The sequence below is a fragment of the Hydra viridissima genome, unplaced genomic scaffold (assembly GCF_058129835.1).
Source record: "Hydra viridissima isolate aposymbiotic clone 2 unplaced genomic scaffold, HvirCarnegie_v1 scaffold_10, whole genome shotgun sequence".
In the NCBI taxonomy this organism is placed as follows: Eukaryota; Metazoa; Cnidaria; class Hydrozoa; order Anthoathecata; family Hydridae; genus Hydra; species Hydra viridissima.
The window spans coordinates 10,446,452-10,470,393 of NW_028324309.1; the positions used below are offsets into that span (position 1 = coordinate 10,446,452).

The window sequence follows — 23,942 nt, forward strand, 5'->3', positions numbered from 1 at the left end:
GGTCATTTTGTGCTTTTAATGAAAAATGAAATAATATATGAAATATGAAAAACGAAAAACATGAAATGTCTGACCGCATTTTGCAAGATAATTATAAATTTCAATAACTTTTTAAAAGGTTTTGCGTTATCAAATGAATTACAAAAAAGCCCATTAGAAAATACGCCTATAGAAAAATATTGCATAGTTGAATATATATTGTGGAAAAAATAATAAAAAAATACACAAAATTGAGGCTGTTGAATGAAGGACCAAGGAATTGAATAAAACCAGATCTTGACAAAAAATTTTATTTAGACTTTTTTATATTTCGCTATACTTTTTTTAGTCATTTCAAAATTATCCTTACAGTTCTATTTTATCATTGACAGACCTTGTTTACACGAAAAAAATTCCCAAATTTACAAATGTTCATCTTGAAAAAATGATAAAATCTGTTCGTGCCGATAACTAATTTCCTTAACCTCGGTGTAATTTGTTAGGTAATTTGTCAAAACGTGAAGTAGTTGATTTATCCTGAACATTCTTATTAAACAAATGCTACAAAAATTTAAACTAATACCACGTGATCAGAACTTGTTTTAAATCTGTCGGCAGCCATTTTAAAAAGATTTTTTGTTGACGGGTGAAAACTTAGACTTTGTCGGAAACTCGCATGGCTCGCTGATTTCTGCGGCCTCTGTTTTAAACAATGTTGCACGTCCATCTCTTATACGTCCCATGTTGTGAGTAATATGAAAATTCAATATACTTGTAATTTTTTTTTTTTTAGGAAAGAGCATCCTAACAGTTCTTTTTAACTCAAAATTTCTTGCCGTCAATTCAATTTTATAAAGGTTTTGGGTTAGGAAATAAAAACAACCCACGGAAAGGTGGGAAAAAAAAAAAAAATTAAATTAAAAAAAAAAAAAAAACACAAAATTCTCAAAAAACTCAGGCCAAAAGTTTTCTTTTAGGATGGAGGAAAAAAGAAAACAGAGAAAAAATGAGCACGAATTGATTTCAATTGAAAACTTCGGTTTAATTTAATATATATAAAAAAATATATATACAAAATATATATATAAAATAAGACCGACCCATCACAAATTATACAAGTAAAAAGTGAGTAGAAATAGGTGTTTCTAGTGACATCAGAAACGGAATCTGTTTACAGGGGGAAACTAAGAACTCCGAAAAATAATTATTGCTTTATAAATATTAGATAAATACACGATCGAATTATTTTCCTAAACGGAATCAATTTTACGCAGCAAACACGAAATTCATGTTTGTTTACTGCTTAACCTTGTTTTTTCTGGTAGAGACCTTCTTTGTGTTGGAATATACTTATTTTCGGTAATATTTCCAGATCTTTGCATGTCCTCTGAATGCAACATTTTCAGAGGGGAATAAAAGAAATTAGTTCCATCAATTTTTAGCGAATCTCCATTAGATTTTGTAGCACTCTTCAACAAACTCATATTTATGACTTTCGTTGAGCTTTTCTCTTCCGTTATAAAAGATACGGGCTTAATATGTGTGTGCAGGTCGTCAAAGGACTTGGACGAACGCAAAGTTGTCTCGGTGTGGTTTAGATCCTTTGAATTGTTAGCGAGGGTTTTTTCCGTTGTATTTGGTGTTGCAATCGAATATGTTCTTGTTACGTCTAATGAAGCAATTCGTCTTCCAGTGCTTCCAGATGTAAAACTTGCATAAACGCTTACATTTCTCTGAAAATGGGAGTCATTTAAATCTGTAAGATTTTCTTTCAAATTCAGTCCAGCTAAATCTGATAGGTTGATTTTCAAAAAAGTCTGTGTAACAGAGGAAATCTTTTTTTTCTTTTGAAGAGTTGCATTATTGTTGACAGTTGACGAGGTAAAATAAATATCTGTCTAAATAAAAAATTTATGTTCGAATTTATAAAGAAAAATTAATAAAATGTAAAATTTTTTTTTTAACGAGTAAGAGTTAAATACCTTGGCGGTGATAAACTTTAGTTCCGGTACACAAAGCGTATGAACCAAACTGCCGTTCACCATTAAGCGAATTTCAATAGAGTTATCCGAGAATCCCAATAAGTATGGGAAAGCGCACACTGTTAAAAAATTTTTTGCGTGAGATTTTTTTTTAATTCTCAAATATTTACGAGCAAAATTTGATATGATACAAAACCTATGTCAAAGGTGGACTGCGCTAGATAAAAATGACCAACGAAACGGCGGTAAAAAAATATTCCTTAAGTACAATATCAAATCTGTAATTTCAAAAAATTTGATAGTTTTACCCAAAAAAAGCTATTAATTCAACAAACTTGATGGCGACTATCAACATGTAATGCTACTAAAATATTAAAACAATTGTCGCAATCCTAACAGCAGTTTATAAGTTATTATGCAAAGTGGCTGTTAAATCGAGGAAAAAAATGATTGAAAAATAACAGATGGAACAATAGTCCCTACACCTTGAGGGAACTCAGAACATCAGATAGTGTTAATAGAAAACCTTATTAAAATTGAAACCTAAGTAAAATCAGTGTTTGAAAGATGGCAAGGCTGAAACATTTGTTACAGGAATTGCCAAATATAAGATTAAAAAACTCCATCTGGTTTACTTTCAGAATATTCCTAAGATAAGCAATGCAGATTGCTGTTCAAAAGCCATTCTAGCTATTCTTGCATTCATTCTAGCTATTCTTGCATTCATTCTCATACCAATAAAAAAGAATTTAGAGAAAGTATGTGAATTCATTTTATGACTGAGAAGACTATTGGTTAACTAATCAGATAGATGTACAATCAAAATGACTTCAAGAACTAGTTAAAAATGCTGAAACCTTACAAAAAAGCATTGTACTCATCGGAGCAGAGAAGTCACTAGAAGCAGGATCTATACGCAATATACCAGGAAATAATCAGTGCATAGAACCTGCAATCAAAGTGATACAAGAACTGTGCTTGCAGAATCAAAGATAGACAGTCAAGATGACTATTTTGTGGTGAAATTAAATTAAAAATATAAAATTTGCACACAAGAACAATAACCAAGACTCAATACAAAACTAAATACTAGGTATTTTAAATTTGGTTTCAAGTGAAGCATCTCTTTTAAATTCAGGTTAGTTTTTCGCATATTGGCGAGTTTTTACTACAACAATTCAAATTCATATTTATCTCATTGGTCTCAGCAAAAACATTTGAAATTGCAGATTTTTATTTTACTTTGGCTATAATCAAACTTCCTAATGGCAAGTTTTGATGAACATTTTATTTTTTATCTAATCCACCTTAAACTTAGGTGTATTCACCTGCAAAATACCTATATTTTTTGGTGCATTGTTCCAATGGAAATTTATTATTTCAGGTAGTTTATCGTGAATCCGAACAAATGCTGACGAGTCTAAAAAAAAAATAAAATTAATCTTTTAATATTTAAAGAAAAAACAAAATAAACACCACTGTTTTGAAAAAGAACTCATGTATGGTTAATTAAAACTTTTATAACATACGACTGTAAGTAAGAAGCAGCTCTGGGTTATCTTCATCAAACACATCTAAGGCTGACACAATCTTTGGTTTCTTAAGAGAAATGTCATTTGGTCAGTTTATATATAATATTCATATATATGTGCAGCAATCAATAAATAATATCTTTGTCGTTAAATTGCAAATCTTTCTTACCCTGTACATGACAATGTTCTTTAGAACAGAAACTTTCTCTGTTTTAACATTTATAATGTCAAAACGAAAACGAAGACCCAAACACAGAATGAGATCTTTATTTATATCTGTAGTTATGGTTATAGTTCTTGGAGATTCATTCACAATTAGGTTCTAGCAAAACAAATATATGGAATATATAAAAATAATATAAATTAATGTTAAAAAGTAAAACATGTGAATTATTTAAAATTGAATTTTAAATATTTTAAAATGTTTACCTCAAAAATTGAATAATTTATCAACTAATTGTACTAAAAGAGAATAAAGAAATTAACATACTCTTTCCATTTCAAATCCAGCAGGAGGCTGACCAGCGCTGCTATTTGACTGTGAAGCATACCAAACTGTAGACTCATTCCAATAAAGAAGGGAGATTCGTCTACCAACAGCAAATGCCAAACACATACTAGGTGTAACTTGACGAGATAATGTATACACATGTGACCCTTGAAATATCACAAAACTTTATTTATTCACAATCTAAATGAATCTATTTAATGAACTTTTGGGCTTCAGAACACATCAATTAACTTTAATCAGAAAAAGTGTCATTAAAATCTTATTAATGCTAATAAAGTAAGAAATAAAAAGTATATTAGTCTTTTTGAACTAAAATAAATACTAAATATGCTCAAAATGTTACAATAAATAGATTTAATTTAAAAAAAAAATTACCTTTCGATCTTTTGAGATAATACTTTGCACAATGTCTTCTAGATAAAATAAAAGGTTTTTCCACTTGAAGTTCTGATAAAGGTATTGCATAAATTCTGCCATCTACAAAACATATAATGCATATAAATATACACACATGCCTACACACAGTCATTAAAAAAGAACAGTTTTAAGTGCAAATACAATTTATACATGTTTCACTAAGTTTGTAGTTGTGAATCACAACTATAGTTTTTTTTGAAAATTGTTATGCATATCTTCTAAAAAGTCTTTTAAAAACCCTCCATACACATCGATTAATTGACATTTAGGGGTCCTCAAGGTTCATGAATTTCTTGGAAATCACTGAAAACTACAAATCAGTCAGTATCCTACTGTAGATTGTTTGTCAAAATTGGACAACTTTTTTCAACTTTTTAAAGGTATTTTATATTTATTCCCCACTGGATATAGTTGGACACACCAGCAAAACAAAAATCGTGTAAATAGAAAAGTATTAAATTGTAACAATTCTGAACAATTCACTGTCTGTGGCACAAATACAAAATTAAAAATACAAAATTACAATCAGATAAAACATTGAGTACAAAAGTTTGTTTCAGTACAAAATATGATTCAAATAAAATAATAAAATAAAGTTAGTAACCCAATCATATATTGGTAAAATTGTGGATAGTTCCTTATTCAGCATTAACTTTACAAAAGCATTACTTTGCTTGGCTATACTCAGTACTGCAGTTTGGTAAAAATTTTAGTCTTAACAATAACATATCAACCAAATCAGAAGTTTTTGTTTAATATTGCAAAACATCTCAGTTCTAAATATGTAGAAGATTGCTATCATTACACTCTGCAATGCCACTCTTTTAAAAGTTACTGTTTTTTGTTGTTTTTTTTTTTCATTTTCATTTGTTACTATGGCATTGAAATTCTGTATAAGAGCAACAGCGTATTTGGAAAAGTAATTAACACAGGTCAAATTATTAACCAACTCAGATATAGTCTTGAATGATGGCTTTCAGCCAACACTGAAACTGGAATCTCTAGAAAACTATTGTTAATGGTAGTGATCTTGAAAAAACTTCTAGAGATAGATAATTTTTGTACTACAAGGAGCCGAGTCTTAAGTAGATGCAGTCCTCAATCATCTCTAATCAGTGACATAAGGTGTCCTTCTTCTGACAAGAGAGAAACCAAAAAAAGAGAGAATTACTAGCTCTGGCCTTAAGTACCACAAGTGGCACACCATCATCTTTATACTAAAAGTCTGCAAAGTCACATCATCATCAGCATCAAGTCTTTTGATGAGTTGAATGTTGTGTCAAAGCACATGCCAATCACAAATGTATTGCATTTCCATGATTTCAAAAGTTCTAGAACTGCCAACATAGCTGTCTCTACTGAGCCTGTGGCCAGCTTTGGTATACCGAGAAGTTTTGTGCTTCCATTTATAAGAGAAGATACCAAAACTAACAATTTTTAAAATTGCCAAGTGTCTTCTCCAGTTGTATCAGACAGCAGCTTGCCATCTCAGTGCACAACAAAATTGCTGGCTTGAAATTCATCCCTTGTCTGCTTGGCAGCTTCATCGTAAAATTTCTGCTGTTTTTGGTGAACTGTACTGTAACATGTTCACATTCTTCAGTTTCTACAACTGCTAGTCTGTACTGATATTATTCTGCCTGCTTGAGTAATTGTTCTTTGCATTTTGATAACTATAATGGTGAACAGTTTTCACTGGTTTAATCCTATATGGATTAAGGGTATAACAACAACAACAACAAAAATGTTAGAAACCAAATAATAGATACTTACCTTCATTTCCTTCAAGCTCAACACTTGAACAACTAAATTTTCAAATGTCTATTCAACAACGCGAAAGATGATTACATTAAAATACCTGCCTAGTGCCAGGTCACATGACAATTATATTTACCCAAAATACACATAATGTTAAGAAACTAAATGTAAAAATGCTACATTGTGAAAAATCATGACAACTTTTCATGATTTTAATATTGTTTATGCTTGAAATCTTATTTTTTGTGTGCATTATTTCACAAGTTTCATGACACTTGGAAAACCTCTAAATGTTATTTTAATTCAAATTTGAGATAATATCCAAAAAAAACTTTGAGTAGGTATACATCAACATTCTCGAAAAAAAAACATACGTACACACAGATATACACATTTTTGAAGTTAATAGTCATATACAAAGTGTGTCAAAAAAAAAAAAAAAAAAAAAAAAGAACTTACTTTTTTTGATTCTAATAACACAAACATTATAACATTCAATTACATTTAATTGCAAAGCAGACATGCTACGATCAAACACTTGCCGCGTGCCATGATCTATAAAAAGGTCTTTATATAATGATGTCTTTTTTAGATTATAAAACAAAACATGCAGCTGAAAATATAACAGGTGGCCAAAGATAAATGGCATAGGTAGTATTTTTATTATAACTGTTCTTTTTTAGCTAAAACAGTGAATTTTTTTTAAAAAGATTTATTAAATTCTCTATAAATCTGTCTTGATGGCCTTGTTTTATGGTTTTTAATTTTATTTGTAGATAATGAAATCTAAAGATTTGCAAAAGCTTGTACTTTCTAAATACCAAATTGGGTTTCGTACAATAAATCGGTGGTGTCAAATGATAAGAGAGACAGGCTCTATTGAGTTGAAATGTCCATCAGGTGGTCCAAGATCAGTTTGAACAAATGCAAACATTCAAAAAATCAGAAGTTGTCTGAAACCTAAAAAGAGGATTTCATCTCAGAAATAAGCTAATGAACTCAATATCTCCAGAACCAGTGTTCAAAGAATACTTCAAAAAGGATCTCAATTTGCAGGCATACAAACACAGAGTTGAACCACTGCTTACAAATGGTCAAAAAGTCAAGAGAATTAAATTTGAAAATTGGATAAGAAACCATTTTCGAAAAGAACAAACACTGAAAATTCTGTTTTCAGATGAAAAAATTTTTGATTTAAATGGTATGTACAATGCCCAAAATGATCGCATATGGTCCACTAATCGTAATGAGGCTGATAAAGATGGTGGTATTAAACAGAAACAAAAGATCCTTCAAAAGGTAATGGTTTGGTTGGGAGCTTGTTCAAAAGGTGTTACACCACTGGTTATTTTGGACAAAGATACAGTAAATCATGACTGGTATATAAAAAAAGTGCTGCCAGTGGCCTTGAAATATGGAAGCGAGATGTTTGGTGATGATTGGACATTTCAACAAGATGGAGCAACCTCACATACGCATCATTTAACTCAAGAATGGTGTCATGATAATTTTCCTGCTTTTATTGACAAAAACCATTGGCCTCCAAATTCCCCCGATCTCAATCCTTTAGATTACTCAATATAGGATGAACTCGTTCAAATGAAATGGAATAAAATTAAATCAAAATTAACATTAATTCAAGAACTTAAACGAGCTGTAAAAAACATTAGAGTAAATGTAGCTTTAGAAAGTTGTACTAGTTGGACCAATTGCTTATATTGTATGTCAAAAAATAATGGAGACTATTTACATTAAATAAATCATGTCATTTTGTAGAGAATTTAATAAATCTTTTAAAAAAAAATTCACTGTTCTAGCTAAAAAAAATAACAAAGTTATAATAAAAATACTAGCTATGCCATTTATCTTCTGCCACCCGTTATTTTATTAACTATTTATTACTTTTACTATCTTATGTAACAAAATTTCTTAACGTACAGTTGATAAAATAATTATCAATTGATATAATAAATATTACTTGATAATATTTATTAAACCAACTGATAATCATTGTCTCAACTGTACGTTAAGAAACCTATACTTTATTTAAAACTATTTCAAACTACTTATAAAAATTTTGTTTGATCAATTCTCTTGATCTACTTTAACTATAGGTCCAAAGCTGTTGCATTGGGTAGAAAATATTTAAAGAGGGAATTTCAAGGAACTTGATTTCCTTAGAGATTACTTTTAAAAAGAAATAATTAACATACCAGTTATGAAAAATATTCCAAAGTCAGTCGAAACAAGTAGTGAATTAACTAGTGAGTCACCACACAATATTCTGTGTGAGAAACTTGAAAGTACAGGATGAGGAGTCCATGGCTAAAAATATAAAAGTTTAAATAAATGAACTTAGTACATTTTTGGCAGTAACACTTTAAAGCTGATCGAAGTACCGTGTTTTTAATAGCACGCAAACCTCCAACATTGGCAACACTTGTTGGTGCAACACCTTGAAGAATCTTATTCACTTTCAGTGCCTAACAAAAAAGTAAAATAAACTTTTCTTATACAAAAAAATCACAAATAAACTTTTCTTATACCAAAGAATCATAAACAAACTTTTCTCATCCAAAAAAAAAGTAAAATAATTTTTTCTTATACAAAAAAAATCAAATTTTTTTAGGAGAATATTATTATCTGTACAAAGCCCATTTAATATTTATAACAGACTCAAAATATTCATAATCATGTATATTTTTAACCAATAAATAAGAGGATGTTCTTTAGATTTAAGTAATTGATATTAACTTTAAACTTTTCTAATACATCTTAAGATACTCTATCTTATATTAAAGTGTTATTTGAACTAAAATAATACTTACAATCAGATAGAACATCTTAAGATGTATTAGAAAAAAATAATGTAAAAATTACCTGACCAAACTCAAGAAACACTTTCCTTTTTTCAGCATTGATTTGTTTGTTATCAGAGTTTATTGTATCATTAATAGAAAGCTTCATGAATTTCTAAACATAATTCAATATATTGTAGTGTTTTATGGCATTTAAACTTAAAACGCTAAGTTTTGATTTTTATTTAAACCTGTGTATTGAATATTTTTAATGGTGTCAATAAAAAAGAAAAAAAAGAGAAATTTTTTTTGGTTTTAATGTGATAATAAAAATTAAGTTTTAATTATCAAATAAATTAACATTAAATTTTGAAAAATATTTCTGACTTACTTAAACTTTTTTAACACTTTCCTATACATAAAGTGAAAAAAATTGGGTTGTTTGAACATGACTGCTGCTAATATCAGGTAGAGACAGAGGTACACACCTCTCGCTTCTTGGAAGCATTTACTAGAGAAGTGCCTCTATGAAGTAAAAGATGTATACCTCCAATTTAAGAGTTTAGAAGGCCTGACTAGGGATCAAGGAAGAGATAAACAAGATTGAGAAGCTTGTCAAAATTAAGTGGAAGATGTTCCAGGCTTGATCCTCAGAGCATCAAAGGACCTAATGTGGAGGAGTTGTTCCAGAGTTTTATCTACATCACCCTGGAGCTTTCCATGAAGCCAGATGCTTGGCATAATTTAATTTTACTTAATATGGTTAGCAGAAAATTTATTTTTAGTTATCTAAAAATATTTATTCCCAAACTCAACCGGACTTACAACCAGTGTAAGGCTGATTGTGTTTGCTATCTTAAGCTAGTGTGAGGTTGTTTGAGTTTGTTCAATGTGTGAATGATTCTACTGAGCATAACATCCACCTATTCAGGACTTACTCAGTGACTACAATCTGAGTAAATGACACAAAACCTAATGCTAGCAGTTAGGAATGGCTGGAGAAAATATTCCCTGCTAAAACTTTTCAAATAAAAAGTTTTTACATTCCTTGATACATTTTAAGTTCTCCTAACTTATTACATAAAAGCCTTTAAAACAGTTTTCAACTGTTTAAACATATTGAACTATGGCTGTGAGTTTTAATTTGCCTTTCTTTTTGGTACTTTAAACCCGTAAAAACAACACTTAAAAAAAGAATAAAAAAAAGCAAAACAATGACAAAACTATCAGTAAGTACCTCTGGTTTTGCCCACTTATCATTTTGCAGGCTGTTAATTAAACTTTCTAATGTTCTTTGTCTTTTGTTACTAAAAACTGGGCTGGAATAAGCTGCCTTCTCACCATTCATCACTAAAAAACAAAATCATCCAGTTTTTCTTCTTCCAATATTTCTTTTCACAGTTACATTCTTTATTTATAAAGTACTTAAAAAATTTTGCATGAAAAAGTTTGTAGCTTTTTGAGACTTAAATACAAAAATTGTTCAAAAAGTAAAATTTTGGCTTGTTTTAACAATCTTTAAAATTTTTAGTGAAAAGAAAAATAACACTTTCATTACACTGGTTTAAGACATTAATCGGAGCCATTCAAAAATTACCTTAGCTAAGAGGTGGGTAAGGGATCTATAAAAAGCAAACAAAAACAATTGAGTGGGGGGGGGGGGGGGGGGTTATCCATCACAAACAAATGTTTATTCATTAGAAAATTTTTTCTTTAACTTTTTGCAGTTAATGTTAGTGAACAGAAGACTTTCGGCCAAATCCATCTGTTTGGGTAACATTCTTATTTTGAATTATCATCATTTTAACTTTTATATTAAGAAGGCATTGTAAACTAATTTGCACATTTTTTTCTTGTGTAGTTCTTAATCTTTGAGGTTGTAGCTGATTATGACAATATTTTCTAAATTAAAAAATGAGAACTTTTTTTCCAAATGCTTTAGATTTGAAAGATAGGAACAAGTGCTTGCCCTAACTGATTTTCAGGCTATTTATTTTTTGCTCTTGAGTTTCATAGCAGAAAATCTACAAGTAAATGTCAAAAGCTACATAATTACTTTTTAGAATTAGTGAAGAAAGTCACAGATGACAATTCAAAAATAATTCCAAAAATGTTATGAAAAAGAGTAAAAAAACAAAGCAAAGTTAAACAAAGATGGGAGAAAGAAGGGGTTCAAGAAGGATTGTTTTAAATAGAAATTACTGGATATGACTCTTTAAACAAAATATCCATCCAGACAATAGAAAAAGCCATATCTGTGCATCACTAGATTTTGAGCAAATGTAATATTTAAATGGCCTCCTAAAATACATTTAGTTACATTTTGTGATAAGAAAAGATCTGAACTCCTGCGGATTATCAAAGCGTGGAGGAATAGGTAGAGGGGGGCCAAAAACAGGAACATTTTCTTCAGATAGCACTGATATCCTAAAAAAAAAACAGTCACATGTTTGTAAATAAAAACTGTTTAAAGCCAACAATATTATTAAAGTTAATATAATGCTTGGGTGTGTATTTTTTCATTTTCGAAAAGATATAAAATTTCTATCATTCATGGCTTTTGTGTAATATAAAAGTTTGGTTTGACTGTAAGTATTTTGACACAGAAAATTGTTCTTAGAAGAGTAAAAGGAACATCACTAAAACATTATACTTTGAAAACTATTAATGTTTTTTGAGCTCAGATGAATGATCATTTCTTCTAGGAATATAAAGGATCCAGAAGCAATTTGCAGCTAGGTTTTAGTTTTGTAAAATCTGAAAATTGTTTGTTGTTCATTGATGACTAATCAACCTAATCAAATCTAATTAACTAATCAAAATTTTGTTCAAAAAGATATAAAGTAAAGAGTTTCAAATGAAACCCAAAAGAGATGATGTTCTAAACCTTCAGATTCCTACCTAAAGATTCAGATGATTTACTTACTAGCAGTTATCAGAATTGTTGCAGTTTTACTTTTTCAAGTGTAGTTTTGAAGAGAATTTCCATTTAAAACTACAGTTTACAAAATAAAAAAAATAACAGCGCTGAATAACTAATTAATGATTTTGACATGGAAGATGAAAACTTTGAACAATCCAAGAAACTCTTGAACAAACTAAAAAGCTTATTTGATGAAAAACTGTCTATTCTGTAAAAAACTGCTTACTGTTGACTGTGTCATTAACAGGAAGCAATTTTTTTTATAGAATTTTTGTATTTTTTCTAAAAAACAGAAAACATAAAAAAAAAAAAAATTTCAATAACAATAATAGAGTGACTTTTTTCATTATTAGAAACACAGAGCAGAGAATGAAAGATGACTAAAGTTTCAAAAGAATGTGTTCTCAAACACTGTAATGTATAATCTGACAAATTTGCAATAAGTAAAACATTTCATATTTGAAAATTTAATTCAACTAAGAAATTTAGATTTACCAATAAGATTTAGTTTTGATGGAGTATCTGACTAAAGCAAAAACATGAGTGAACTTTGTCCTAATAGATGATGGTTTAAAGCACAACTCTTCAGTTGGCTCTCCATCAACAAATACAATAACTGCAATATCATTACCAATATGACGTTTTCTTTCAACCTATAAAGTTAAAAACTGAAAAAAAGTAAATTATTGTACCAAATTTGAAAAATTAACCTCATACCTAAGATATTGAAACATAAATGCCTTAAAATTCCCATAAGAGAAATATTTCTTTAAAAACAAAAAACCTGTTGAGAATCTTTGGAAAAACAAAAAACCTGTTGAGAATCTTTGGAAAATGGTAACATTACTGAAACATGAAACATAACTTCATGACCTTCAAACACAGTGTAAAGTGAGTGAGTGCCAGTCATATTATCTAAGTGTATTAAAAAAAGAGCAAAATAAATTAATATCAGCATAGTAATGATTTAACATGTAAAACTCTTTCAAAAAGCAAATTGACAGAATAGCAACTAATATAGCCACTTTATGAAAATTATTAAGTAAAATGCTTAAAAAACAATATCAAACAGTAATATTGCATTTATATGAGGAGCACTGAAGAAATTTTATAAGAGTATTTTAGAAAAAATTGCTTTTTCAGGTGGAAATTGTTAACATCATTATTCGTAATCAATCTACATCAAACATGTTTCTTTTTAACACTAAATATACTTTTTAAGATGTAAATGCCTGCAATCCTACATGTTCTTAACAGTTTCAAAGACCAGAAGCTAATCCTTTAAACACAATGTTTGCATAAATTACTATTTTGATTCATTCTGTTCATTAGACTGAGACATTTATTTAGCTGTTGCAGCAATCAGCCTCTCTTAGCATACATTTTCTTTAATTAGAATTTGATTGATTCAATGAAAATGTAGTATGCAAAATGTAAAATGTGGATGATAAACATAAACAATAAAAAATAGTAAACTTACAAATGTATACATAGTAAACTTTATTTCAAAAATACCAAAATTATGAAATAAACTTGTTCACACAAAAACTTTTGCTGTTTTAAATGCAGAGAAAATTATACAGAAATAAACTTCAGAAAATTCAATTTCTTTTAACAGACTGATAGTTATTTCAATAGATTTTTTTACTTTATTTGTTATCATTTGTTGTTGATGGAAAAGTCAAAAACTGTTGCTTAATTTAAAAGTGAAATACTCCTTCTAAGAAATACAATTTTCTATGAATTTAAAATTTAAAATGTGAGAAAGCAATTTTATAGCTGTAAATTATTGATTTTTTTAACAAAGCGTGTCAATTTCACAACAATTTCTTCAAACCTTAAAATAGGGATATGAATTAATGATCTATTTTCTGAAAATCCACTCAAAAAAAATTGTAAGTTATTTGTTATTTTGGTTATTTGCAATTTTGTTGAAGCAAAGTTATCATTTTTAAAATTGTATTACTAACTTTAAAATAAAGACTGTACTATTCATGTATTTAATACATATACTATTAAACTTAAATTTATTAAATAATACAATTTAATCATGCTAACCTCATTATTGGAGCATGTTTGACTTTTATACCTTTGATGTTCATTATGTGATTCACCTAATAAAAGGTAAACAATCTGCAGGGTTTTTTTTTTTTTGGTTTTTTTTTTCAATTTTCTATTTGCATTGGTATCTCACAAATAAAACGGGTAATATTGGCTTCTAATATTTCAATCATAGTTGATTTATCAGCAAAAGCTTTAGACTTTATGTAGCCCCAGAGAAAAAAGTTTAGATGTGTGATATCACATAATCTTGGTGGAAAACAAATGTTTTCAAGATTTTGGGCTTGAATTTCATGTCTAAAAAAATGTAAAGTTTACCAGGTTGGTTTATCTTTCCAAAGTGTACCAAGGGCTGAACTTCCTAAATAAGTTTACTTAAGCTCTAAGATCCTGCTAGGTGTTCACAATTTGATTTATACCATTATGACATTTTTACAGAGTTAAAAATGTATAAACTTTACAATTCTCCAAGTATGCTAAGGAGGCCTAATTTTCTAAAATAAGGATACAGTACAATCTCTCTAATTCAAATCTCCTTAAATCGAAAAACCTCCGTAATTCGACTAAATGTAAAGTCACCGTGACATGCGCTTAAGAAACTCTTTTGTTTAACTTTCTATAATTCAAATCTCTATAATTCGAAAACCTCCGTAACTCGATTGGATTTTTCGGACCCTTTAGTGAGAATCTCTCTGTAAATCAATTTTTTTATTTTCTGACTTGTAAAAAGCTCGTTAACCGTTGAGTTCTTTTTTCAAATTTCGAATGTTTTGAGTTTTTGAAAAACGATTAATGTGAATTATTATCTTTTGTTTAAAAAACGTCATGGCATCAAAGAAACACGATGTTCTACTAGAATTGGAGAAAGGAAAAACAAATAGAGGTTTCAAAAATCTTTGATATTCCACCAAACATTCTTTTAACCTGGAAATAGAATAAAGATAAAATCTTTGACGCTTTTCGTCAAGGAAATTTGGCTAAACGGGTGAAGGGTGAAGGTTGATATGTATTATCATGTCAACAAAGCTTTACTTAAATGTTTCAAACAAATGAGCTTATATTTATAAAAGACATAATCTCTATTGCATTTAGGTCTAAGAATCACTATTTGTTTGTTTTTTCATCTCTATTTGTAGTTTGACCAGAATATTTGAAAAAAAAATCAACTTTCTATAATTCCAAAATCTCTCTAATTCGAACTTTTATTTTTCCCCATGAAGTTCGAATTAGAGAGATTGTACTGTATTGGAATTGACACAGGGGTCATATAATGTCAGCAACATTAATTTTAATTATTATTTTAACACCTATTTCTACTTGGATAGTTTTTTTAAATCAAATTTGGTTTAGTAAGACTAAAATTACATATTAAGAATATATAAATACAATATTAAGAAGTTCTAAAAATTATTAAACTTTATGATACAAGGAGTAAAAACCTATGATATAAAGAATTTCTTGTCAAAAATAACCCAAAGTAGATAAATATAAATATAGCAATATCTTGTAACTGGAGGTATTACAAAGTTTATTGGCCAATTTAATAGATTTTATTTTAATTTATTTGATGATTAAAACTTAATTGCATAATACCCAAAACAAAAATGAAAACAAAAAGATTTAGAACTTAAGGCATTTAAAATTAAGGTCTAAAATATTTTGAAATACAGTTACAAAAATATGTATTAAAACTTAATAAAAGAGGATTAAATGCTGCAAACTACTTTATAGGATTAATGACACATTTTTGTGTGTTTTGCATAACAAGCTTTATAGGATTAGGCCCAGGAAGAAAGCTTTCAGCTGTCATACTCAGGCTAGTCAGAAGCCGAATTAACAGGAACCCTATCAGGTCAATCAGAAGGATGGAAAAAAGACCTCAATCTGTCTGTAACAACAATAAGAAGGGTTCTCAGAAAGAACATTGGTGCCAAATCATTGGTCATAATCAACTTTTGGACTCATTGTCTTTTCAGGAGAAAAGCCACCTGTGTTTCTTAAGACAGACTTGAGGAAGCTGAATATTATAGCAGTGATTAGCAGATGATGGTGGCTACATAGATTAAATATTGTAAAACCCTTTTACTTTGTTTTCTTTTTGAAAAAATTCTTTGGTAAGTAATTTTGAAAAAAAAAAAACTGTCAATTTTTGTAATGCAATCAGTTATTATTATGATGTGATGACATTTATTTTCATAAATTACCTTTGACATCCAGGCCACCTCGAAATCTATTCCAACCTTGTAAAGTTACAATATCTCCAAGTACATGAAGAAAGTTACTGAATTCCAAACTTCCACACTCTAAATGTTTTATTAGAAGTGCCTATTACAGAATTAAACTGGACTATAAAAATCAGCTTGTTTAACTCTTAAAGACAGGATCAAAGCAAGTTATTGACAATTGAATGCATGAGAATAACACTAAAAGATTTAGATTACCATTTCCAAACATTTCATCATCGGTAGCTTGACCTTGTTTTGCATAAATTACACCAAACTTAAAATTAACAGAACCCTAAAAAAGAATAATTTAAAGCAACTAGATGAAACACAGAAAAACACAAGTTTGCTTATAGCTACCAAAATAACTTTAAAAAATCAACTTTTACCTCTTGTTCTTCTAGTATTAAAAGTTCCTACAATGAAAATAGTAACATGAAAATAAAATCTTAAATGATTCAAAAATAAGAAGTTTTATTTGTTTTAATATTTTATGCATTCTTGTAAAGAATCATAAAAACAAAGCATCCTAATGACTCCTATTTACATTTATTTTGTGAAAGATATAGAAATAAAATTTAAAAAAAATATGAAAATCATACATTTCACTGCAACAACTTTCACAAGTTATTAGGAGACAAAAAGAATTCCATACTTCAATATAAGGTTTTTTTAATGACTAAACTTAATTTTTCAACTTTTTTGTAACAAAAAATTTATTTAATTTTTTATTAAAACATGTACTTGACATAAAGTTGATAAGCCTGTAAGAAAAATAGAGAAAAATGATGTATAGCCTAGAAGCAATATATATGTCTTTTCATTTTAGAATAAACAATTAAGGTAGATTTTTAGTTTAGTTTTAACCCTTTTTTATTTTATACACTAAATATATAATATTTAATACAGCCACTAAATATATAATATTTTATACAGCCACTAAATATATACTATTTTACAAAGCCACTAAATATATACTATTTTATATAGCCACTAAATATATAATATTTTATATAGCCACTAAATATATAATATTTTATACAGCCACTAAATATATAATATTTTATACAGCCATTAAATATATAATATTTTATAGCCACTAAATATATAATATTTTATATAGCCACTAAATATATAATATTTTATACAGCCACTAAATATATAATATTTTATACAGCCATTAAATATATAATATTTTATAGCCACTAAATATATAATATTTTATATAGCCACTAAATATAGTTAGAGGCTGTATAAAGTAGAAAGGATTTTTTGCAAAAATTAACTTTGATATATAAGAATAAGGGGAAATAAAAGTGTTGAATGATAAATCAAAATGATAAATCTTTTGTATCAGAAAAAAAAAAATGAATGAATAAAAAATACTCATCTATACAAACTCACTTTCTGAACTTCAGGTGATATAATTTCTCTCGGGTTTTTTTCTAACTTGTCTTTCATAAAAAACCTTTAAATGTGAAAAATCATTTTAAAAGTAATTTTAGTAAAATTTTAGTAATTTTAGTTATTATACCTAAATTTTTAATGTTAGGTTAATAAAATTTAAAATTTTAAGAATAATTTAATAACAAAAATGCAATAAAGTAACCATAGTTAAAATAAATTTATTTTGAGATTTTAACCGGTTCTATATCAACATATAGGTATAATTATAGGATATGGATCTTATAAAAGGGAATATGGAAATTTTTTGCTTTTACTTCATAAATTATTTACATTTATTGGTTGATAAATTTATATCAATCTTTACTTATAAGTAAATTTGTGTCTTAAACATTTTTCCAAAGTAGTATTACAAACTTTAATGTATTGTAACAAACATTTCAATATTTACCTGAGAACTTCTTTTGCAGTGTAGCTTTTCTGTGGATCGTAAGGAAAAGTAATTCGTCTGCAACCCTAAAAGATTTATAATCCTTTATAAAATAACTTCATTCGAATGAACTTTTGTTTTAAGCCAAAAGCATTTCTTCTCAAGAATATGCTTAAATTTTGAACAGAAAAAACATTATTTGCTGCTTTTCATACTTACAGCCTTTATACTTAGTAAATAAGACATATAGCAAATATTGGCATAGAAGCATAATGATTATTTGCACTGATGATATAATATTGGCATAGAAGCATAATCATTATTTACTCTATGGATATAAAATTGGTATGGAAGCATAATGCAATGATTATGTTAAAAAGAATCAATAATTTAAATTATTTAAGTTTTTTTTATAAATATGTACTAAATGTACTATTAAATAAAAACTTAACTTACCCACTTACGCCATAATATAGCTCTATATTGTGGTATACCACGATTCTCTATGTCTGTCAAACAAACTGATAAGGCATATGCATTATTTGATGAATCAGTAAACACATAATTGCAATGAACTAAGAAATCAAAAGATAATTTAAGCAATTAACATAAAAAAAATACTTATAAAAAAATTGTGATGATATACCATTTTTTTTACCTTGGCCAAGAAAGTACTTAAAATACCATCTGGTTTGGAACTCTGGGTTTTCTAATTGAGCAAGGGAGGGTGAGTGAGCAATCATTACCTGCGTTGCCTAAATTTTTTAAAATCATTTATTCAACAATACAACTTTAATACAATTTTCATTACATTAAGTGCAAACCTTACAGTTATCAATATAAATAACATAATTACACATGGATATATTTAAAATTATCTTTTACTGTAAATGCACCCCTGTTACTGTATCCAACCCCTGGTAGTAATAAGAAATACAAATTTTAAGAAGAATGTATTCTAGGTCATGTATCTACTTTTCCATCATATTAAAAAGTATAAATATGCATAAAACTTTCAAATGGAAAAAAAGTAAGAAAATTACCTTTCCATCTTCACTAGGCTCAACACGAAAACGACTAGGTTTTCTTGATAGTGGGGTGGATGAACCTTCTTCTGTAGTTACCTAAAAAAAATTGCTCGCCTTAAAATAAATTTATTGCAAGATAATGGCTTTACAATAAATGCTCACTTTTTTTCTTTCATTTCTTCTTCTCTTTTTTTTTTTTTTTTTTTTTGAGCAAAGAAAGTTTAAAGCCTACTACAAAAGTTGATAAATCACAGATTCTAGCAAAGTAAACAATTTAGACATTTAATTATAAACTTACTGCTTCCATGGAGCCATAGTACTGGCTTCGAAACAGGATATTTCCAGAGTAAGTTGAAGTCGAGCTGAAAAAATATCTACAACTTTAAAACTTTTGGATAAACTTTAACTTGAGATATTGAAAAATTCATAAATAATAAGTTAATTTACACCAAAAATTGAGAACCAAAATTTTTCTATCCTGTTGCTGGAAAAGAGCTTGTTTAAACAAATGAGTGATAGATTTAATAAAATATACTACTTTAAGAAGTTCTGAATTTTTAACATTTATCTATTTTGAGACAGTTATTCTTATATTCTCATAAAATAATGCCAACCATTATTTTATAAAAACATGTAAATATTTAAATTGAGAGAAAAAATAAATGTGAATTTTAATGCTCAGAATTAAATGTAAAATAATTCTGAGTATTAAAAGCAAAAATACTTCACTTTTATTAAACTCAAGGATTTTGCAATCAGCTTTTTATATTTTAAACTTGAAAGAAAAAGATAAAAAAAAGAAAAGATAAAGAAACAGATAGCAATTATTTGCATGATAAGAGAATTGTAGCTTTAACATTCATTTATCTATTTAACAAACTTTAAATAGAAAAATTATATTTTCTTACTTTGTTTACTATATAATTAATCTAATAAGAAATTATTTTACTTTAAGTCAAAAAGTTGTTACTAAAGATTTAGAGACAAAAAAAACAAAAAGATGGGAACAAGAAGTAAAATATAAATTGAAAAAATTTGGTAAAATTTTTTTTAACATATTATTTGTAATATTTCTTTTTTTAATCTTTTTCACTTAAGTAGTTCTGTAAAGATATTTAAAAATCAATAAGTTAAAACTTAAATCAAAACACTTTTGCTGATTTCTTATGGTGACAATATCTTTTAGATTTATGAAAAGCATTAATAAAAATCATTACAATTTAATCTTATAAAATTGTAACACTAAAACCCTCAACAGTTATAGATTGGTTAACATAAGCTTAATTCATTTGAAGTATCATATCTCACCTAACTCTTTCAACTGTATTCTTTTGTGAGTGAAATAAAACTTGCCTTACACTAGGATCCTTCATATCTGCCATAACACTTAACACAGCAAGTAATAAACTTTATTTGCATGAAATACTGGAGGTGTAACTTTAACTAAAAAGACAATTTGTTTATGCATACATACATACATACCTACATACATACATACATACATACATACATACATACATACATACATACATACATACATACATACATACATACATACATACATACATACATACATACATACATACATACATACATACATACCCATTTCTATTGTTTGGTTTTTTTTGTGGGGATAGGGGGGGGATTTAAAGACCAAATTTACCATGAGGTTAGTTTATTTATTTTGAAGCCAATTATAATGCACTTACTTTTCAAATAGAAAATAAAATCCACAAACATTTCATAATTGAAATACAAAGACAAATAATTTTTGAATCAGTTATTTCAAACATATTTGTAAATCAATAGTAAAATAGCAACAAATAATACAATCAAATGGCAGCAAAAAAACTTAATGCTCTTTCTAATCTAATGGGTAACAACTCATTAAAAAACGTCATTAATACTTTACAAGGAAACTACATATTATGGTTTTTGATTAAAGATAGGACATCATATCCTTCTATGAGAATCAAAGCAGATTAAAAAAATTTTTTGAATAACTTAATCTTGTAATTAATAACTTTTTATTGAAATGAAACTAAAACAATTTGTACTCTCACACATTATTATAGAAAAAAACCATTTAAATATGTTTAAACAAAACAACCTTTCTGAGATTTTAAGATTAATACTTTGTCTTTTAAAACGAAACAAGAAAGTATGAGATTGTTAGTGATGTGATGCAATTACTAAGAGGAAGTTCATTTAAATGGAGTTATTTATTTTAATTAGATTCCCATTTACCTAAAAAAACTTTGATTTTTTAAAAATATATACAAAGATTTTAGCCACAATAAACTTATAACTAAAATTATTCAAATTATAAGTTTGTTTTTTTTTTTTTTAAAAAAAAATACTTTTGGATAATTAAAACAAAGCTATTTTGTTAGAGAAAATGTTAGAAAAAAAATATTATCCTGTTTACACAAATTGTTAAAAATTAAAAACTTTGATAAACTAAACAGTAAATACTTTTGAAGATATATTGCTGATGACTTTTTAGTCTAGATTTATATATACAAACACAAACACACACACACACACACACACACACACACACACACACACACACACACACACACACAACTAGAATACAATTGTAAACAGCCTATTTCATCTTACCCCACATTTTGGGATGGAAAATAACAGTGACCAGAACTAGTACTGTTTATTTTTTTGCTCATTTGGAATTTTTCATGTTGAAGTTGTACATAAAAACAGTGGTAGTTTTCAAAAATATTTTAAACTGAACTTGGTCAAGTATGTTGGTTACAATATTTTGGCTGCTAAATATTGATATGATAGATAAAATGTTACAAACAGATAATAGGAGCACTTGTTTGATTTCAGATAAGCAAGCTACACACTTCATGTAAAGTACCCATTTAAAAAACTTTCATTAACAAATCAGAAACTAAAAAATATCAACAAAAAACTGACATAAAATTTAGTGGGGATTTAAAAATTCTATCATTCTTTTCTAGTAAAATGTATAAAGAACTTGTTATGTCATAGGATATTAAATATGCCCACATAAGTTCACAATCAATCTTAATCTGCAATCATCACATTAGAAACTGAGGAATATTGAGCACCTAATTTTGCTCATTAAAAAGGTTTTACAATCTCAGTTGTTTGTTTATTGAAGATATAACAGTATTACATAAACATTTAATATAAGAATTTTCTTCTTAATTAAAATATCATACTTTCAGCGTTATTGTTACAAGCATTTTTTAACATGATCATTTCCAATGTCATGGGGAAAATTTTTGTTTATTTCTCTACACAAGCATTAACTAAACTTAAACCAAAACCTTTCATCGAACAACATTTTACATGCCTAAAAGTAGTTTTATAAATATCTTTTACTTCTACTTATTAATCATTATATCTTTTACTTTACTTTTATAGGGCAATTTGCTTATGATGTTAAAACTAATTAATAGACAGTTGATAACAATAAAAAATTAATAAAATGGAATAAAAAATAAAGATCAATAAATAATTAATAACTTATATTGGTTTAAGTTTTTAGCTTAAAGCTGAAGATTAATGGATTACAACCATATTGTCAGATTTTCATAATAAAATGCAATGAAAACAAACAACCATTATTTTGTTGAGTTAAATATCTCAAGTAGAAGCAGTTTTTACTTTACTTACTATTTTTACCTATATTATATAAAATTACAGTTTAAGAATGCTTCCTAAGACTGCATTAATGAAGCTTATTTTTCTAACAAGAATTCAAATTTCATACTCAGAGTTGTGGGGAATAAATTAATAAATAAAATTTTTATGTGAAAAACTTATTTTAACCTTAAACTTAAAGCTTTTTTTTCTTTAAGAAACTAAATATAAAAGCTATAAAAATGAAGAGCTAAAATTTACAAAAAAGGTTTTTACAATAATTATAAATATAATGTTAAAACCTAAGTACAAACAAGTGCCACTGAATCACAGTTTAACAATAAAAACTCTCATAAAACAAATTTGAGCAAAACATTGGTGCTTAATTTGATTAAAAAGTATAATTTTAATCAATAGCTCAAGTGAGCTGCTTAAAGTTTGATGAAGCAGTGGTTGTTTGTCTAAAAAAATTGCAGTGTTCCATACCTTAAGACATAAAATAATAATATATTGTACAAAGTATGATTTATGCTTATTATTTTTGGACAGAACTTAGATTGAGAGTGAATTTTAACTCAACACTTTGGGTTACTAATTCTACAAGTTAAAAGTCTTTTAGGAGCTCCAGTTGTAATAAAATACATTTATTTTGATTACATACATGGTACATAGTTACTAATCTCAATTGATCTCCAGACGGATAAAATTTTAGTATTACTTCTGATAAAATATACAATGTAATTCTCTAAAAGATGATTCAAATAAAACAACCTAACCAATTAGATAACTTATGAACCAGTAGTTATAAAAACTCAACTTTCAGTAAGATGTTTAAAAGTTTATTATATCAAAAAAATTGTTGATAATGTACGCAATTTAAAAAGCATAATATTTTTGTTCTTTGCTGCACATTTTAAAGCCGTAGTCTCTAAGTTTGTTATAATATTTGAATAAACAAGTCAAGTTTTAAATATCTTTTATTAGCATATACAAAACAGCTATAATTAGAGAAACGTTTCTTTAAGATTCGAAATGCACTTTATTATTGGTGCATTTTTCAGAAAGAACGTCTCTAAATATTAATGAATTACGAAATGTTCTGATAAAAATTATTTGCTCTAAAAAACTTAGCAACTTCTTTTATTTATTCTTATTCTTATTATCTTTTTATTTTTAAAAAAACCTTTAAGGTTACTAAGTAATAAAAACCCGTAAAATACCATTCTACTACACTATTGCTCATATTAGTTTAGGTACTAGG

The 23,942-nt window shown here is 27.5% G+C and overlaps 1 protein-coding gene across 14 annotated transcripts; it reads right to left on the minus strand.

Moving 5' to 3' along the window:
* Positions 1-1,002: 1,002 nt before the first annotated feature.
* LOC145181094 (GTPase-activating Rap/Ran-GAP domain-like protein 3) lies at positions 1,003-23,388 on the minus strand. 14 transcript variants are annotated; one of them, XM_090099882.1, is made up of 26 exons: positions 23,343-23,388; positions 20,354-20,488; positions 19,344-19,407; positions 19,061-19,141; positions 18,676-18,772; positions 18,474-18,592; positions 18,039-18,103; positions 17,588-17,651; positions 16,573-16,599; positions 16,403-16,478; positions 16,166-16,264; positions 12,685-12,815; positions 12,396-12,553; positions 11,298-11,404; positions 10,215-10,327; positions 9,060-9,152; positions 8,579-8,662; positions 8,393-8,504; positions 6,639-6,734; positions 4,380-4,481; positions 3,984-4,150; positions 3,663-3,815; positions 3,491-3,560; positions 3,301-3,381; positions 1,962-2,080; positions 1,003-1,877 (listed from the first exon to the last, which is right to left on the minus strand). In XM_090099882.1, exons 2-26 carry the CDS (start codon positions 20,425-20,427, stop codon positions 1,266-1,268), a joined length of 2,964 nt encoding a protein of 987 aa, XP_089956008.1. In that variant the 5' UTR covers positions 20,428-20,488; positions 23,343-23,388; the 3' UTR covers positions 1,003-1,265. The 14 variants fall into 14 exon arrangements, 12 of the variants coding, with proteins under 12 accessions (XP_089956008.1, XP_089956017.1, XP_089956014.1 ...); XM_090099891.1 differs by lacking the exon at positions 23,343-23,388 and adding an exon at positions 21,671-21,841 and having other exon boundaries at positions 12,715-12,815; positions 20,399-20,488; XM_090099888.1 differs by lacking the exon at positions 23,343-23,388 and adding an exon at positions 21,671-21,841 and having other exon boundaries at positions 20,399-20,488.
* Positions 23,389-23,942: the final 554 nt, after the last annotated feature.

Bases quoted from the DNA above. Each gene is read 5' to 3' on its own strand.
- LOC145181094 (XM_090099882.1), bottom strand. From the start codon at position 20,427: ATGGCAGATATGAAGGATCCTAGTGTAAGGCAAGTTTTATTTCACTCA. The intron at 16,600-17,587 runs GTGAGTTTGTAT...TTTTCATTGTAG, and splicing joins TATCACCTGAAGTTCAGAAA to GAACTTTTAATACTAGAAGA. The intron at 3,816-3,983 runs GTATGTTAATTT...TTGTTTTGCTAG, and splicing joins CTGGATTTGAAATGGAAAGA to AACCTAATTGTGAATGAATC.